The sequence below is a fragment of the Callospermophilus lateralis genome, chromosome 15, assembly GCF_048772815.1.
Source record: "Callospermophilus lateralis isolate mCalLat2 chromosome 15, mCalLat2.hap1, whole genome shotgun sequence".
Lineage (NCBI taxonomy): Eukaryota > Metazoa > Chordata > Mammalia > Rodentia > Sciuridae > Callospermophilus > Callospermophilus lateralis.
In genome coordinates, this window is record NC_135319.1 from 20,311,850 (window position 1) to 20,329,772 (window position 17,923).

General features: G+C 47.5%; 1 protein-coding gene across 1 annotated transcript; it reads right to left on the reverse strand.

Annotated features, from left to right (window-relative positions):
* Positions 1-943: 943 nt before the first annotated feature.
* Gdf10 (growth differentiation factor 10) lies at positions 944-14,974 on the reverse strand. The gene is made up of 3 exons (XM_076834804.1): positions 14,421-14,974; positions 3,655-4,583; positions 944-1,856 (listed from the first exon to the last, which is right to left on the reverse strand). Exons 1-3 carry the CDS (start codon positions 14,890-14,892, stop codon positions 1,665-1,667), a joined length of 1,593 nt encoding a protein of 530 aa, XP_076690919.1. The 5' UTR covers positions 14,893-14,974; the 3' UTR covers positions 944-1,664.
* Between the last annotated feature and the right edge of the window lie 2,949 nt (positions 14,975-17,923).

Below are 17,923 nucleotides of genomic sequence, written 5' to 3' on the forward strand. Positions count from 1 at the left end.
GCTGGACTAACTCTGAAGCCTGATGCGAGCCAGAGTTCCCCAGGGAAGCCTGATAAATGTGGCTGGGATGTTCAGCTCCTTCTCTTCCTTCTAGACTTACCTGTGTCTCCTGGAGCACTTCCTTATCCATCCCTTACATAGGAGGCCTGGCCTTGGGAGCCTCACCTTAGGCTGCTTCTCTGCTGAATCTCTTCTTAGACAAGCTCTGGCAGATTTACAGTCTTTGTAGGTAAAACTCAGAGCCATGTGGTTTTCTTAGATTCTGGCTGATTGCCCTACGATGCACCTGCTTAAAATTGAACCCAGAATCTCTTTCAGAAATGCCAGTTAATAGGCTTTGGTCACTATGGCTATAAGTAAGGCACTGTCAATGCCAGGCAAAAGGGGGCCATCTGTGGACAAGGCTGCTGGGTGATGGCCATTCTGTAAATATACACAAGGAAATCATTTGATCCTTCTAGTTACTCCCAAATACCTGAACCACTTGAGAACCCCCTGACTGCTTATGTTAAATCACCTCCCATGTAAACTATCCTAAGTAAGATCTCTTCTCATTGAAGGGTAAGACAACCACAGAAGTTCCTGTCAATATTTCCCAATCAATGAAGGTCGCTCTGAGATAGGGATATGAGAAACTCCAGGTAGCCAGTGTGCCTGCTGAGAGAGTCACGCCCCATTTTAATGCCAGCGCAGGCTGGGAATTTGCATGACAGAGGGATTGGGGCAGGATCTTGGAAGGCCCAGGAGCAGTGGGGTTTGTGGAGCTTGGGACAGACACAGAGAGGCCTCCACCTATCTTAGAGGATGCTGTGTCTATAGCAGCCACCAAATGTCCTAAAGGTGGGGATCAATCTATAGTTAGAAATAGGTGACACTTAGGTGTTTGAAATACCACTGTAACTTTAATTTATTAGCTTTCCATAAAAACACATAACACACACAATCTACAGTATACAAAGTATAATTTACAAAAATATAAAATCTTGGTTACTTTTTAGTATTTCAACATATTACTGTATATGTTATTTTCATATGCATGTTTAAAGAACCCACACCTAACCAGCATGATTATCTCTGTGGGGAATGTTGTCAAACGCCCCTCTTTGTTTTAAAATAAAATATATATTAAGAGAACAAAACCAAAATTGGTTATATGTGCATATGTATGTATAAAAGCTTTTATAGTGGAGTGTGAAACAAAACACTCATTCAGGCCCTGTTTCCCTATGTGGCCTGAAAGATTTTAAACTGAACATTTAAACAGAGATTCTTTCCATGTGAAGGGAGCAAGCACCCTAAGATTTGCATAGTCTTCTCAGGTTATGAGATGATAAACACATAAAGCCAACACTGAGGACCTGTCCATTTTTGAGTCTTGAAAGTGTCAGGTAGAGTCGATGGGCAACCTTCAGGCCAGGGATAATTCTGGTTTTTTTTTTCCAGGAACTCAGGAAGCATTTAGGTGGCTAAGTCATTAGCAACAAAAGACTCCAGAATGATGACCAGATGGACAGACCTTTCTGGACCCCAGTGGGTTGTCTGTAAGCTCTGCCCTGCATCTGTAGTCACAGACTTAGTCAAGTCCTGGCTCCAAAAGGCTCTGAGAATGATGCTCTGCTGGCTGAGGGGTTGGTGCTGAGACTGCCTTCAACCCTGGGGCAGTCTTACCGGCAAGCACACGTCTCCACGGACATGTTGGGGTATACCTTCAACACCACGTTCCGGTTCTCATCTAGGAAGAGGACCCCGAGGGAGTTCATCTTATCTGGAACACAGCAGGGCTCTGGGATGCCAGGGACGATGCCCACAGCCCTGACAATGCTCTGGATGGTGGCATGGTTGGATGGGCGAACAATCTGCAGGGTGAGAAAGAAGCAGGGTTACCTCAGTGTTCTACCTCTCCCATCCATCTTCCCACCAGAGCAGTCCTCACAGTGACAGAACATCGACCCAGGCTCTGGAAACACTGACCTAGAAGAAAACGTAAGTTCCCAGGGATGAACACATATTTCCTCTGAAATCAGGTATAAAGAGTCCTAGGCTGAGATCTTCAAGAGCCCCCAGTCCTGTCAGCTTATTCTTGCAGCTGGAGTGATGTTGTAGACCCTCCCTGGCCACTTGGGGGCGCTAGAATGTCACATATCCCTGAAAGGCACCTGGAGCTGACAGAAACTGTCCAGGGTGAAAGCTGAGGGTATGGCTCAGTCAGCATTGCTTGGAGGGCCAGCTGCCCAGACTTCACAGTCTGAGGAATATAGACATGCCTCTCATGGAATCTGTTCTGAAGGAGACGGCTGGGTTGTGTACTGGGGCTTGAAACTTACACTTCCCAGACATGCCTAAATTGGGGTGGCAGGAACAGTTTTACCATATCATCCCATTCTGCCATCTTCACAATTTTATGGAGTGAATATGACTTTCATTTTACCAGTGAAGACATTGAGACTTAAAAATGACTAAATTAGACATGACCCCTCTGTTGGAAAGTGGCCTACCTCCATCTATGAATATAGCTGAGTCACTCAATTTAGCTCATTAATGAAAAGAAAGCCTTCTTAGATGAGGAGGAGGAGAGGCAGCAAGAGCAGGACAAAGACACCCTCATGTGTAGGGTTATGGTTAGTGTGCTGGCTGGTGTCCCAGAAGGTGGGGAGGCAGTCAGTTAGGTAGATAAGGTATGCATGAGGTCAGCCAGCTGCAAGCCTATAGATTCTGGTCTTACACCTGTCCCCACTGGTAAGCCCTTTTAGCAGATCCCCTCTCCCCATTGGGCACTTCCCTTCCTCTCTCTCACACATTCATGGCTTTGAGGAGAAACCCCTTAATTCCAAAATAGACTAATGTGGCCCCACATCCGGTTATGGGCTCTCCCACCTGGCTGATTCAAATTGGATTTATGCACTGACTTCCTTTCTAGTAGGGCAAGCCTTGAGGATTCTGCAGAGTAAGCAGGAGGAAACTGTGCTACGTGCCAGAGGTTAACATGGCCAATCCACTTCAGTAAAGGTTACTGGGGGATGATGGGCAGAGTCAAACCTGGCTGGGATAGGGAGAGGAGAATCTGAAACTTCAGGAAGGGCACAATGACAGGATCCAGTTTTGTCTTGCAGACTACCCTGCCTGTGCCCTGAGGGAGACAGAAGGAAGCCCACACTGGGAGGGCCACTGAGACTAGCAGCCAGCTGGTCACAGACAGCACTGCCTGGGGATCCAAGCCAGGAACAGTAGGAAAACTGTCTGCCAGGAAAGAAGCTTCTAGGACCTGTCTTGTCCACAGGGTACAGCTTGGACTCAACCTCTGTAGGTGGCTGCTCTGTAGGAGTGCCCTTCTGAAGAGAAGGATTTTCCTGCTTTTCAGGAGAGATGTGCAGATTTTAAAATTCCAATGCAAACAACAGAACGCTTTTAAAAACCCAGACCAATTAAATATCTGTGGACAGTCTCCACCCAGTAGATTCCCACTTGGCTATCTCTGTTTATCTATTCCTTGCCTCTGTAGATGGGATGTGTTATTATACTCATTTTGCAGATGATGAAACAAAGGTCACCCAGGCAGAGGGACTGGCCAGAGAATTGCCCGGCAGAGGGAGCTGAGCTGAGAGTTAGGATTAGGCAACAGGCGGAACACAGAGGAGGTACTCAAACTCATCCTACCTTAGGCATTGGGAACTCGCAGGCTCCTGCGCAGTAGTAGGCATCAAAGGATTTGGGCGAAATGATCCATTCGTTCCACCCAATGTCTGCGAAATCCACCTTCAGATACCTCCGGCTACAGACTCGCGGTTCGTCCCACTGCCTTTTCCGGGCTTTCTGCATAGTCTTTTCATCGAAGTCCAGCACTTGCGAGGAGGCCATGAACTCCTCCTGGCCTTTCTTTCTGCGGTCCTTGCGCCCAGGCCGGGGCTTCAGCGCCCGGAAGGGGCTGGGCCATAGCTCGTGCTTGTGGTAGTACGGAGCGTGGGGGACGTGTCCTGGCCTCTCATCCAGTCCCGGCAGCTCATTGTCCTGGAGAGGCCCGGAGGCCTGCGCGGCCCGGCGCACACGGGGGTCCGCCGAGCTGTTGGGGGCTGCGCGGGGCTCTGGGTCTCCAGCTGGAAAGGGGTCATATCTCTGCAGTGTCACTGCCACGCTGTTGGGCTCAGAGATGGCCAGGTCATTGGCGTATACAAGGATGTAGGGAATGTAGGGACTGGGCCTGGGAACCCCACGGTCCTTCTCCCCAGAATCCAGCTGGACAGAGAGGAGCAGCTCGCCATCCCGACGGGCTGCTTTGACTATGGAGGAGATGTCCTTGGCCTGCCACAGACCGCGTGGCGGGGGCGCCAGGGCCATGGCCCCACGAAGTAGCCCCTGCGTGGCTGTATTCTGTGACAGGCTGCGGAAAAACAGGTGCTGGCGAACTGGCGGGCCTGGTGGCAGGAGGCGACAAGAGGAATTCTTGGCCCGTGGCTTGCATAGCATCTCGCGCGCGCGGGGCCACCGTGGCGGCTCCAAGTAGAAGTGGAAAGTGGCGGTGAGTATTATTTCTGACTCCTGCATGGAGGTCAGGTTGAAGAAATACACGGCCTTCTGATTGACCACTTCTGCGCGGAAAAGACAGACCACAGCATGTTAGGTTCTCTCGAGGAGCACCTTGCTCACTAGGTCGCTAGCCTAGGGCTGGGGTGGTGGAACAAAATCCGCTGACCCAGCACTTCCAGGCAGGGGACCATGCTTTACATTACTCATCCTCTGCAATCTTCCTACTAAACTGATGGGGGCGCCCTTTGGTATCCTCAATGAGCATATGCAATTGAGATCTGCAGAAGAAGATTGTCACTTTCTCCTTGCAAAAGACAGGGAAGAGGGGGAAGGAGGTAGGGGGGGAGAGAGAGAGTGAAAGAGGGAGTGGGGGGAGAGAGAAAAAGAGGAAGGAAAAGAAAGAAGATTTTTTAAAAGAAAAAGTAGACAAAGATGGGCATCTAGGTCGGCTTGATCTTAAAGTTCCTGTTTCCTCACCTGTACTGCTTGTTAAAGAAAAAATAAGCAAGTGTCACTGACACCTTCATTAAGTGCTCAAAATGGCTTGGGCCCAGCCTCAAGCATCCCCTTCAGTTTTTGCACAGTCCTCTATTCTATGCAATCAGATTTTAAATGTAACCACTGAATGCAATTTATATAAAATGTGATCATTCTTCAAAATGAGGTGAAACAAGGAGACTTTCACATTTTTCATTGCATTCTGAGAACCTTTTACAGGAAATAGAGGTTAAAAGCAGTTATTTGACCATCTGCCTTATGACTTTTAAGATTATTTTACAACGAAGGAGCAATATAGGAGTGCACAGGTCACTCGATGAGGTTGCTCTCTGGAGGTACATGTCACTGTAAGGACCATCACCACTCAACATCTAGTGTGGCCCAAGAATGTTCCAGCCTGTTTCCTTGGGGTGGCTGACCACCCTTTCCACCAAATGTTTGCCAAGATCAGCTGCAGTTCCAGGAAGCTGCCTCAGCCTTGGCAGCAACATAAGCTGTCTTCAATAACCAAGTCCTCTTTAGGACTCAAAGGTGAGGAAGACAGGCTTTCCTGATGCTTCCTTCTGATGCTGAAGATCAGAGAGGCCAGGGTGGGCTTCCTCCCTGGGCTTCCTCTGCGTCCCTGCCACCAGCGTCTGTTTGATAGGTACAGCCAGTAAAACACTGGAGTTTCTGAACCAGGAAGTATGTGGGGGAGAGGGACACTAGGCTCCCTGAGGGACATGCAGAGACTACAATTATTTGACAACTGTATCCAGAAAATTAGCTTGGATTTTTTAAAACCACAACCATCAGTTTAATATTCTTTGTTTCTATTGGGAAGGAAGCATAATTCTGTTGGGAACTCTCATAGACTCTTAATGGACTGTGAGAGGAAGAAAGGAAGGGAGAAACATGTATGGAGGGCTCAATAAGTACCAGTCGAGACAACACATCCACAAGGGAGTTGTCACAGCCCCTCCACATGCATCATTCATAAGAAGCCATGGTGGGTTTTGTTGCACATTTAAATTTGGCTTCTCCAAACACTGTAGCCTTGAGTATCATGGTCTTGAGTCCCACATTCTAACCAGAAACCCTGATCAGCCTAGGGCCCCTGAATTGCATGCTTTTAGATGCATCCAGAAAGCCAGCCTGTGGTTCCTCATGCCTCAAGCCCATTGGCCGTGGGTAGGTGAAGTTTACTACCAATGCAGCACCCACTACCAAGCTAGGAAACAACCTGGGAAACAAACCCCAGGCCCCATGGAACCCCACCATGCTCTCAACCTTACTTTCCTCATCTGCCTCAAAGTAACAACAGAATTTCAAGCAAACACAATATTTGTCATACGCTGGATACAAGGGAGGTGTCCCCAAAGGTGGACATCTTTGTCCAGGAAGCATCCCTGCCATTTTCATTGAAAGGACAGAGAATGGCAGAGCAAGCCCCTCCTACACCAACTCGAGCACTCTCACTTACCCATCCCCATAGTCTCTGGGTTCTGACCCAGCTAACATAGCAAAAGTGTTTTCCTTTGATCTAGTTCTAGTCTTATCGCACTAATTATTCACTAACTGATCAAGAGTGGGGAGGAACCTCAGAGGTCATATAAGAAAGTAGAACTCCTACTTCATTCCAGCTTGAATGAATTTGGCCAGAGGGAGGTCATGCCTTACTGTACATCCACTCTGTGAAGACCCTCCCTGCTGGGAACTGTTGACTTCAAACAGGTCTGCTCAACTGCAGAGCTTGAGGAACCACAGGCTGACCTTTTCTCTGTATGTGCCTATTTGCATACCATGCAGGAGCTCCAGACTGTTGCTGAGAGTAGGGACACCTATCTGAAGCTTCTTGCTAAGAGGTGCCCAGGCTACAAACGAGAAGCCCCCAAAAGAAGTTTCCATGTCTTAATAACTTTGCTGGTACCCTGTGGCTCATGTCTCACAGCCAAGGAGAAGAGATCCTTCATGTTTCCCTCTCCCTCTTTTATTATTTCTTCCATCCTGCTTCTTTTTTTAAATTTTTATGTTTTAGTTGTAGTTGTACACAATACCTTCATTTTATTCATTTATTTATTTTTATGTGGTGCTGAGGATCAAACCCAGGGCTGCACACGTGCAAGACGAGCGCTCTACCATTAAGCCACAACCCCAGTCCCCATCCTGTTTCTTAATAAGCATTTGCAAAATTCTGTTTATGACTAATTGTCAGGCTTCCTAGGGTCCTGGAAAAGGTGGTCAAAGCTGTCCTGGATGAGCTCAGCTTGGTGAGGAGACAGATTGATTATGGTGACAATACACAACTACAGCACTTAGTCATGTCACAGCTTTACAGAGCACTGTCCCAAGTGAGGCCCTATGTGCTGGGAGCATCAATCACAGATGACCCCTATCAGAGCCCTGTATTGCCCCCAAACAAAACTCTACTTCTTACCAAGGCCTTATTTGATCTGACTTGTGGAGCTCTCCACCTTCATCACCTCCCTTACCCCATCCCTGACCGTCTTCCATAGTCACACTGGCCTTGCCCTTCCTACAAGGCTCTGTCTCAACTATTCCTTCTGCTTTTGTGCTCCTCCTCTGGGTCTCCACCCCTATGGTATCCCCAACAAAGGGTACCCTTGGCTCCTTGGCTAATGAGCCACCATCGCTCTGTCTACCCTCCACTTCATTTGTCAGAGCACTTCCTGACATCTGATACTCCATGAGGGCAGGAACTTTGCCGGTTTTGTTCTTTGCTATATCCCGACATCCTATCACAAGGCCTGGTGACAGTTGGTACTCAAGAATGTGTGTTGAATGATCAAATTCTTGTACATATCCTGACCAAGTGGCCTCTGCATTGTAGGAGGGCAGGAAGAGAAAGGAGGAGAGTAGGATCTGTCACTTCATTTAACACTTGAGGAAGTGGGGAGGGGCGCTCCTGGCCTGCTGCCCTGGAGTATAGTAAACACACCCTTAAGAAGTCCAGAAAGCCTCATTCTTCAGAAAAATACAGCTGATGATGCAAATACAACTGGCAACACTGCGTAGTGGGGTCTTTAGCCAGGGACTTCCCCCTTGAGACTCATTTTTCTCATTTTTAAATAGCAAATGCAGATTGAATATCCCTTATCCAAAATGCCTGGGATCAGAAATATTTAGAATTTTGGAATATATACATATACATGAGATACCTTAGGGGTGGAACCCAAGTCTAAACACAAAATTCATTTGTGTTTCACATATCCCTTATACACATAGTCTGATGTTAATTTTGTACAATATTTTTAGTGTATCTACTGTTTTTTTTTAACCTGGGACTGAACTCAGGGGCACTTAACCAGTGAGCCACATCCCAGCCCATTTTTGTATTTTATTTAGAGACAAGGTCTCACTGAGTTGGTTAGAGCCCTGCTAAAGTTGCTGAGTCTGGCTTTGAACTCAACAATCCTCTTGCTTTAGCCTCCCAAGCCGTTAGGATTACAGGCGAGAGCCGCCACACCCAGTTTGCATCTCTTTTGACTGGGACATGTCATATGAGGTTGCATGTGAAATTTACCACCTGTGGCATCATGTCAGTGCTCAAAACATTTTATAGTTTGGAGAATTGGGGATTTAGGATTTTAAGATATGGGACATTCAACCTGTAACACTGTTTGTTAATTATGGAATTCTGAGCTCCAACCATAAGTGCATGGCCCTATACTAAGTATTCCTCATTTTCACTTTTAGAGGAGAAAGGATGGGACATTTATTCTGTGCACAAAGAGCTGGACCTTCAGAAAGGGTAGATAACTAGCCTAAAGCATTGTAGCTGGTAAAGAGCAGAGCCAGGGCATGGACCCAGGTCTGTCTGACCCCAAACCCACCCCCTTTGTTCCCCTTTGATCCCCTGTGTGCTCTGGCTATAATCCCAATGGTGTGCCTAAGAGCAGAGGGACAAAAGATCACATGCTGTGAACAGCACTGTGTTTTGCAAACACAAGCCATTATCTGGCTGTTTTTGAGTTTTGATTCTCTAAGAGGGAAAGGACTGACCTTACTTGCACAAGCCGATCTTTCTGTAGATCTCTGAAATTCTCAGGACCCTGACCACTCAAACTCCTTCCTGAGGTCAATGAAATTGGAACAAATTCCTTCCTGGCAACACTCAAGCCAAAAGCAGCCCCTTGGATGGCTCTACAAGAAAATGGAATCCAAGCCACCTGGAAATCTGTCCCTGCACTGCCCCTGAAACAGACATCAGAGTGACAAGAGTAAAAACACTGAACCGAAGGGTATAAGCTTCAACACAAGAGGGAAGCGGAAGCAGTGGGCCAGCTCATGGGCTGCAGAGAAAAGAGGGGGAACTAGCAGGTACTGAGTGCCTGGTGTCTAGTTCCATGCAGGTTTCAGGAGCAGTGTTTAACTCCTCTTTGAATCATTTACTAGCTGTGGATCTTAGGCAAGTCATGAAACTTCTCTTTACCTCAGTTTTCTCATCTGTAAACTGGGCAGAGTGTTTGTATGCATCTCCTCAAGTTGTGAAATTGGCTCTGCACGGCTTGCTTGAATCTCAGTGCCTGTACCCAGAACATGCTCAGAATACATGGTCAAGTGGCTGCAGGGACTGTCATAACCCTCAGAGCCTCTGTCCTTGCTCCCTGACCTCCTGCCAAGGAGGAGGCCTCAATAACTATCCAACAACCCCTATGCAGGAGCTTGTCTCTTCCCCTCTTCATTCTAACCAACCCCCAGTTCCTGTTGTCTTTGTATCTAGTTTGTATAATGATTGTGGATGCTTCATCCTTTCGGCCATAGCCTTCACCCAGGACTGGTCATCAATAAACTGTCACCCCTGGCCTCACACTCATATTTCAAGAGCAAATCATCTATGAGAGCTGATGGGCTAATACTATGCAAAGAACCTTTGCAGATCAATAAGAAAAAAGACAAAACCCCATAGGAGAGAGCAATTTTCACAGGAAAAAACTATAATTGGGCAACAGGCATGTGAAATGGTTCAGGATGATCAGGAATGGAAAATAAAAAGTAATTTCAAACAAGAATACTTCTATATTGAAAATATGATCCCATTAAGGTAAAAACAGGGTATATACATATATAAATATCCATGTACATGTATATATGATAGATATGGTATCTGGGTTCTGACCCAGCTAACTCAGCAAAAGTGTTTTCCTTTGATCTAGTTCAAGAATATATATATGCCTGAATTTTTATTAAAATATTATATTTACTCTGGTTAAATCTGCATCTGTGATTATCTTTTTTTAACTGTGATTTTCTATGATTTCTAGATTTTTTTTCCATTAAACATGCATTTAAAAGCCTTTTCTCCTCCTATTCCCCCTCCTTCCTCTCCCTCCTCTCCCTCCCTCTCCCCAGTCATGCACACTGTTTACTGCCCCATTGGATACAAGCAAACTTAAGGCTTTCTGTGGCCTGGCAGCAATCTACTTAACTACCTGCCCTGCCCCCCCCACACCTCTCTCTCTCTCTCTCTCTCTCTCTCTCTCTCTCTCTCTCTCTCTCTCATATTATAAACCAAACACTTTGCAATACTCAGCACACAGTGGCTGCTTCACCTCCATACCTGGCTACACTGCACCTGCCTATCACACTCTGTTGTGGCCTTCCCTGCTCTAAAAGACTTCACTGGCCTCTCCCTGCCAGGAGAGTGCTGCTCTTGGTTCTCCTACAGACTTCCTTTAGCCTTTCACTGCTACCTTGCACATTCCAGTTTCCTGCAACCTTGTTCCTCTACTGACTTCAACCTGTCCTGACAGCTCATGAGCTTTTCTCATGAGGGCCAATATTTTAGGCATCTTTGTGTTCTTGAATTTACAGTACCTTCCACCAAATAAAATGCTTAAGAAATACCTGGAATTATGTTTTGGATATGGTTTGTCATTCCAAGTTTCATTGGTGGGAGCTTGATCCCCAGTGTGGTACTGTTAAGAGTAGTGGGATATAATGGGGAATAAGGTTATTGGGAGTGTTGCCTAAGAAGACAGTCTCATGAGACCTCAGTTAGTTCCTGAGGGATAAATTGTTATGCCTCTTTAACCCCCACCAGACTGTCAAAGTCTACTGTTCCCCTCCCACCCACATAGGGCTCAGTGCCCATATGGGTTTAAAACCTTGCTTACCAATTAACTCAATCCTTGAAGACTTTAGTTGAGAAAGCATGGCCAGCAAGGTCACTTCTGCAATAAAATGTGAGCGTGCCCATTGTGTCCAACCACCTGCTGCAGCTGGGCATGGAGTTGAATGGTTCTGTCCTTCTGCTTTCATGTAGTGGAGATAGTATAAGCAGCAGTGGAACATAGGATTTTAACCCCATAAAGGGGCTGAGACAGTACCTCAGATACAGCACTCGCATTTTACAAATAAGGAAACTGAGATGGGGGAGGCAATACATAGTGGCTGTAGTTGCTAAGTAAGTCCCATCTACCAGGCCATTACCATTCTCACTGCTGCCTACCACCACCACCACCCATCTATATCAGAACTAAGCCCAGAGCCTGGGAGGCATAAAATGGAATGGATGAGCATGAGAAATCATAATTCTGGCACAGTCCGGAACCATTTAACAAATCCCTCTTTGAAACCCCGAGGCAAACTTCTGCATAAATCCCAGCCTCACCAGCTACTGGCTATGTGCTGTAGCACATGTTACTTTCCCTTTCTAAGCATTAGTTGCCTTGTGTGTATGGAGAGGGGATAAGGATTTGATGGGAAGGTCTCACTGGCCCCTCCCTGCTCTCTGACCTCCTGTTCTGCTATGTGATCTCTTACTTTGCTATCTGCCATGCTGTGACATAGCTAAGGGTTAGCCTTACACAATTGTTCTTTGGACTTTCAGCCTCCCTCCCCCCACCGTAACTTACTTAGCCTTAGGTATTTCGTTTTAGCAACAGAAAACTTGGGAAGCTGAAATGAACTTGAACTTCGGCAGTTTTGACAAATGGGTATTATTACTCTCATTTTGAAGATGAAGGAAACAAGCTGAGTGTCCCAGTGGTAGGTGTTGGAACTTAGATTTAACCACAAGTCATTCAGGGGGAATAAGGGGAGCAGGTGGCCTAATCTTAACCCATGGGGTCAGGTTCAAATGGTCTCCTTATTGATAAAACTTAAAAGGGAACAGAATTCACTTTAGGAAGCCGTGGAGGGGAAAGAGAGAAGGTTGTTGTGATAATAGTTATGAGCTAATAAATTGTTGACACATGTGCCAGGAACTGTTATAAGCTCAGGCTCACACCTCCTCACAAATGAATGCCTGAATCAGGCACATCTGAAGACTGGCACAGGGCTGGGTATAAAAAACCTTAGAGGACTCAATAGAGGGGATGAGAAGCCAACACCTCACTCTATGCCAGGCATAAAACCTAGCTTATCACATCAAATCCTCATCTCCTCTCCATACACACAAGGCAATTAATGCTCAGAAAGGGAAAGTAACATGTGCTACAGCACATAGCCAGTAGCTGGTGAGGCTGGGATTTATGCAGAAGTTTGCCTCCGTGTTTCAAAGAGGGATTTGTTAAGTGGTTCCGGACTGTGCCAGAATTCTGATTTCTCATACTTGTCTGTTCCATTTTATGCCTCCCAGGCCCTGAGCTAAGTTCTGATGTAGATAGGGACGGTGGTAGGCAGCAGTGAGAATGGTAATGGCCTGGTAGATGGGATTTACTTAGCAACTACAGCCACTATGTATTGCCTCCCCCATCTCAGTTTCCTTATTTGTAAAATGCGAGTGCTGTATCTGAGGTACTGTCTCAGCCCCTTTATGGGGTTAAAATCCTATGTTCCACTGCTGCTTATACTATCTCCACTACATGAAAGCAGAAGGACAGAACCATTCAACTCCATGCCCAGCTGCAGCAGGTGGTTGGACACAATGGGCACGCTCACATTTTATTGCAGAAGTGACCTTGCTGATGGAGGTAATCGGTAAGCAAGGTCTTATACCCATATGGGCACAGAATACTCAGCACAACGCTTTGTACTCTCAGGGGAATAATATGCACCAATACTTAATCTGGCAAATGATGGGCTTGGAGCCTATGAATATTATCTCATTTCATCTTGGCTCTAATCCCCCAGAGGAAATATTGGCATGCCTGCCCATTTTATAGATGAGTATGATCAAATCTATATAGCTTTACTGATTCATCCAGGGTCATTGATGCCAGATGATTCTTAAATGGCTTAATTTAATAATGTTGCTCCACAAATGAACCCCAAGTGATGAATTAAAGTTATCAGAAAGGATGGAGTTCAATCCAATTGGCCTGGAGCCCTAGAATGCTGACATGGGGAGTTTTCTCTGGTGGATAAGGGGTTGCATTTCTTTGTGACAAGGGCTCCCCTGTCCTTGAATACAGGAGGCCAACCTTCCCAAGTCTGGTTCTGTGGCCACCGGTGTTGCATAGAGTCACACAGCATAGAGTCACCTTATTTGTAAAATGAGCAATAGCTGATAGATCTGACCTGGTGTCTGGCCCCAAAGCTGGCTGGGCATGTTCCTCTCCATCTCAGGAGGGAAGCACACAGACTGAAGAGTTTCTTCTGATGAATGGCCTCCTCCCCCACAGGGCTGCAGAAGACCCCCACCCACATTTGCTGGAACAGCATTCTGCAGCTATGAGTAGTCACCATGACAACCAGGGTCTTCCCATTACCCTTGCTGCCCAGGCTGCACCTCCTCTGTTTGCCCCAGGGCTTCCAGAAGCAGTGTGACTCTCCCCAGCCCTGCCCATAGACTGCTAAGACTGGAACCCAGAAGCACCCTGGGCAGGGAAGGCTTCTGCCAGTGGCCTCTGCCCCACTCCATCCAAAGAAAGCAGAAGTGGGGTAAGGACAGAAAAGGAATTGCTACTGACTACGCTTCTGGAGGCTTATTCACACCTTGGTAGTCTGAACACTTCATGATAATGCCCCCAAATCCACAGTCCTTGGCACCAAGGTCCTTCTCAGTGCACTTTGCTTCCTCTCCACCAAACCATTGACTCTCTCCAGCTGTAAGTTTTCTACCTAACCCAGTGCTTGATATTCCCATCAGGGTTCCTTAGGTCCACTGGACCCTGCCCCCCTCATCCAGCAAGTGCCCACAAAACTGGCTCTTCCAACTTCCCCATGCCAACTTCCACCCTTTGCCTCGAGCCTTGTGTATGCGGCAGTATGTGTCTATAAGGTTTGGGAGGCCCCCAGAAGCAAGAACTCTGTGCTAGGCAATGCCCTTTGGTGTCCCCCAGGAGGCTGCCACTTGGCACAAAGTGCTCAGTGAATTGTCGGTGAATGAATGAACGAGTGAATGAGTCAATGAAGAGCAGGAAGAGGAAAAGCAGGGGTGCAGGAGTGAGAAGAGTGGACAAGAGAGGAAAGGAAATAATGAGAGGGGGTTCCCCCCCGGGACGTCCTGTACTTACCCAGCCGGGCACGGAAGCTGCGCACAGTGTTGCCTCCTCCCGGCTGCGTGCCCCGCCGGCTGTACTTTTCATAAAGCCTGAGCATGTGGACAGCGACCATGTCCTGGGCACCGGGGCCCAGAGCTGCGGCCGCATCTCCCAGGGACTGCTGGGGGTCCTTGTCCCCCTGCAGGCCGTGGGCTACCGCGGGCAGTGCGGACCAGGAGGGGGCCGTGTGGCTGCAGCCCGCAAACCGGAGCAGCAGAAGCAGAGGCAGCAATTGGGGCCCCAAGTTGGTCCAGGCGGGGCCACGAGCCATGGCGGGGTGAGGATAGCGAAGAGCCGGAGCCCAGGAGGACTGTGAGCGCGGGCGCAGCGGAGGCTGCGAACCGATCCCGCGGCAGGAAGGTGTACACGGAGTCCGGGGAACAGGGGGCGCAGGGATGTGGACAGCTAGATCAGCGTGAGGCGGACAGCCGTGTGCGCGGTGCATCCACACGGCCCGAGTTCCGGGCCAGCCGTCGCAGTCGTCTGAAGCCGCGCGGAACACCGCAGAGCCCAAGCCCGCGCTCTGCCTTGGCTGACTCGGGCTGCGAAACTTTGCAGCTCACAGCGCGCCTGGGCTGGCGGGTTCGAGGGGCGGGGCGGGGCGGGGCGGCAGGCGTCGCCCTCCGGGGGACCTAGCTAAACGTCCAGTATCACTCCAGGCGGCCGCGGACAGGGCCCTTCCTTGCCAGGCTGCGATGTGCGTGCGCACTGGTGTGCGGCGTGCGCGCGCTGGGCTATGCGCCCGAGTGTGCGCCCGCGACTGTGGGGGGCGTGGGCGTGGGCGAGCGCGCTCCCCGCTCCCCTGCAGAGAGTCCGAGACCAAACCTAGCTGCCGGCTCCGGTGTATTGGCGCCGGCAGCCTGGCCAGGGCTGCAAGGGGGCTGGGAGGCTTTTGGAGGGGGGCCCGCCTGCCGGGTTGCCCCTGCAATGGCATGCGATGGTTGTGCGGTTGCAAGATGACAGCTCCCCCATGAGGACCCGAAAAGGGATGTGTGTGTGCCCAGTTGTTGTCTCTGAGTCAGTGTGTGTCCAAAATGCAAGAGTGCAGGCTGGGAACACGGAACCTTCCGGGGGAGGCTCTGGAATGAAAAAGAAGCCCTCACTCCAAAGCTCTACCAACTCAAGGCAATGACAGCAAGATCCTGATTAAAATTCAGTTAGCTGATTAACTGACTGAAGCTTTATTTGGCAACAATGAATTCAGTTATTGAAGAAATACATCAAAAGTGTTTATTAACCTTTGGTCAAGACTCCGTGAAAAAGGACATGCTTTCAATTTGCTTTAAAATAATAATAATAATCCCCCAAAAGATCAGAGTAGGGAAGAGAAATCCCTGGCTTTCCCAAGAAGGGTCCCCAGTAAGGGTGGGTCTAGTTGAGTCCCTGGTTTTTTTGCTGCCCCTTATCTTAACCCTGTAGGAGAGTGTCCTCAACTTTGTTTCTCCTCTAACTGGCTCAGTGTTACTTCCCGTGGATAGAATTCAGGAATCTGTGAACTTAATGAGGAAAAATTAGATCTTTATGTTCACTGTCTCTGGATTTAGTATTTCTTGATACTCTAAATCCAACCAACCAGTCACAGTAGCTATACCTGTGACTTTTTCACCAATAGGCACCATCCACAGAAATTTTCATATAGCAAGAAAGTTGTTTCAAATCTCTCAAAGTGCATTTTTGCTCCTCATTGCTTTGAAATTACAGTAATTATTATGCCAGCTGCTATTTAAGGAATTAATGAAAAAATGGCATATGTTACTATGTTGCCAAGTTGTTTTCAATACTACTACATTTAATCAAGAGTACATTAAATAGTACATTTAATACAATTACTTTCTTTTGTAACCCTGCACATTTTATTTTATTTTATTTTATGCATTTAAAAACATCTTTGGAGAGGATTCCATAGGCTTAACCAGACTGAAAAGGGGGTCCAGGGTCCTAAAAATTTAAGAATCCAAGAGAAGGAAAGGATCCTTTTCAAACCCATATTCTTTCAGAATGCTCCTGGACACCATCTGGACTACATTTTAAAGGACTATCTGCAAATTTGTGAACCACTGTTTCTTTCACATGGTGACTTTTGGGCTTTGTGAGTCAAAATAGTTCTTGGAGGGCTCACAATGCAATAATTAAAAAATTGCTGAGGGGCTGGGGTTGTGGCTCAGATATAATATGCTCACCTAGCATGTGTGAACCCTGGGTTCCATCCTCAGCACCACATAAAGATAAATAAATGTATTGTGACCATCTACAACCAAAAAAAAAAAAAATTTAAAAAAATTGCTGAGAAAAGCTTCTGTCAGTGGGTAAAACATTGGTAATTTTTTAAAAATCTCATACTGTCCAATTAGAGGTGATCTTATTGAAAGCCCCCTGAACCGCAGTCCTTTAGCTTTTGGAAACTGTAGCGACGCATTTTATTTATTTGGAAAATTAGTTCACATTGTGTTCCACTTCCCGTTAGTATAGTTCCCATGTGTTCTGTGAACCCATTTCCCAAAATGGTTTGCCTGGAGGTGAGATGAGGAAATCTCAGTCGCAGGCTTGAATCTCTTCTTATAAATGATCTACCTCATCTTTTACTGTCCCCTCCCCCACCCCACCTCTTTCCTTCTCCATGTGTCCCTCACTTCCCCTCTGCACCCCCCTTCCCCTTCTCCCCCAGAATGCCTCTGACCTGCACCAGCTGGGGGTAACCTCTGCTCAGGGGTAGTTTTGTCTCTGCTGGGGCCATACACAATCGAGGCCTGTGAAAAGGAGGGTGAGTCCGCAGGAGGCCGGCACAAGCTGGGCTATTCGGGATCTGCCTCCATTAAAGCCCTCTCGCCCTCCTTAACTCATTCTGGCTCCATTCAAGCCAGCCTGAGGGTCAGGCTTTAGCTGGCACTAAAACCTGTAGGGTACAGATTCTCTGACATTGTTGAGAAAGAATTAAGGCATCAGCCAAAGACGGCTAATATTTCTTGCTTCATTTTATTGTTGAGCAGCGGGACTGTAAAGTTTTGAACACTGGAGCACTGTGGCCCCCTTTCATGTGGCCGAGATGATGGGATAAAAATGTGTTTGGTGAAGCAATTCAGATTACCACTGGGTCACATCCTCGCTGGCTCTCAGCACAGCCCTCAAAATGGTACAGCTCAGACAAGAAACAATCTGTGTAATTGCAGCTCATGCTGAACAGTGTTTCTAGCATGGAAATGAGGCTAATTTGGATCTTGCCAATGAGTATATTTTGATTTTAATAGCTCAGGCCGCAGCTCAGAATAAGAGTTGAGATGGCAGACTGTGAATACAAGTTCTCCAATCTATGGTTTCTGACAGCCTCCTACACAAGTATCTTGCTTCTGGGGGTATCTTAGCTGTATTTACCAGAGATGCTGAGGTCTCAAACTGATCGTTGAGATGAGGAGTGTTGTCTCCACGGAGGGGAGATGTTGTTTGGGTTCTCTCAGTCATCCAGGCCTCTTTGCCACACA

Excerpts from the sequence above, each read along its gene's own strand:
- Gdf10 (XM_076834804.1), bottom strand. The coding sequence starts at position 14,892 with ATGCACCGCGCACACGGCTGTCCGCCTCACGCTGATCTAGCTGTCCAC. Across the intron at positions 4,584-14,420 it reads CAGCTTCCGTGCCCGGCTGG|AAGTGGTCAATCAGAAGGCC; the intron begins GTAAGTACAGGA and ends TTTTCCGCGCAG. Across the intron at positions 1,857-3,654 it reads GCGAGTTCCCAATGCCTAAG|ATTGTTCGCCCATCCAACCA; the intron begins GTAGGATGAGTT and ends CTCACCCTGCAG.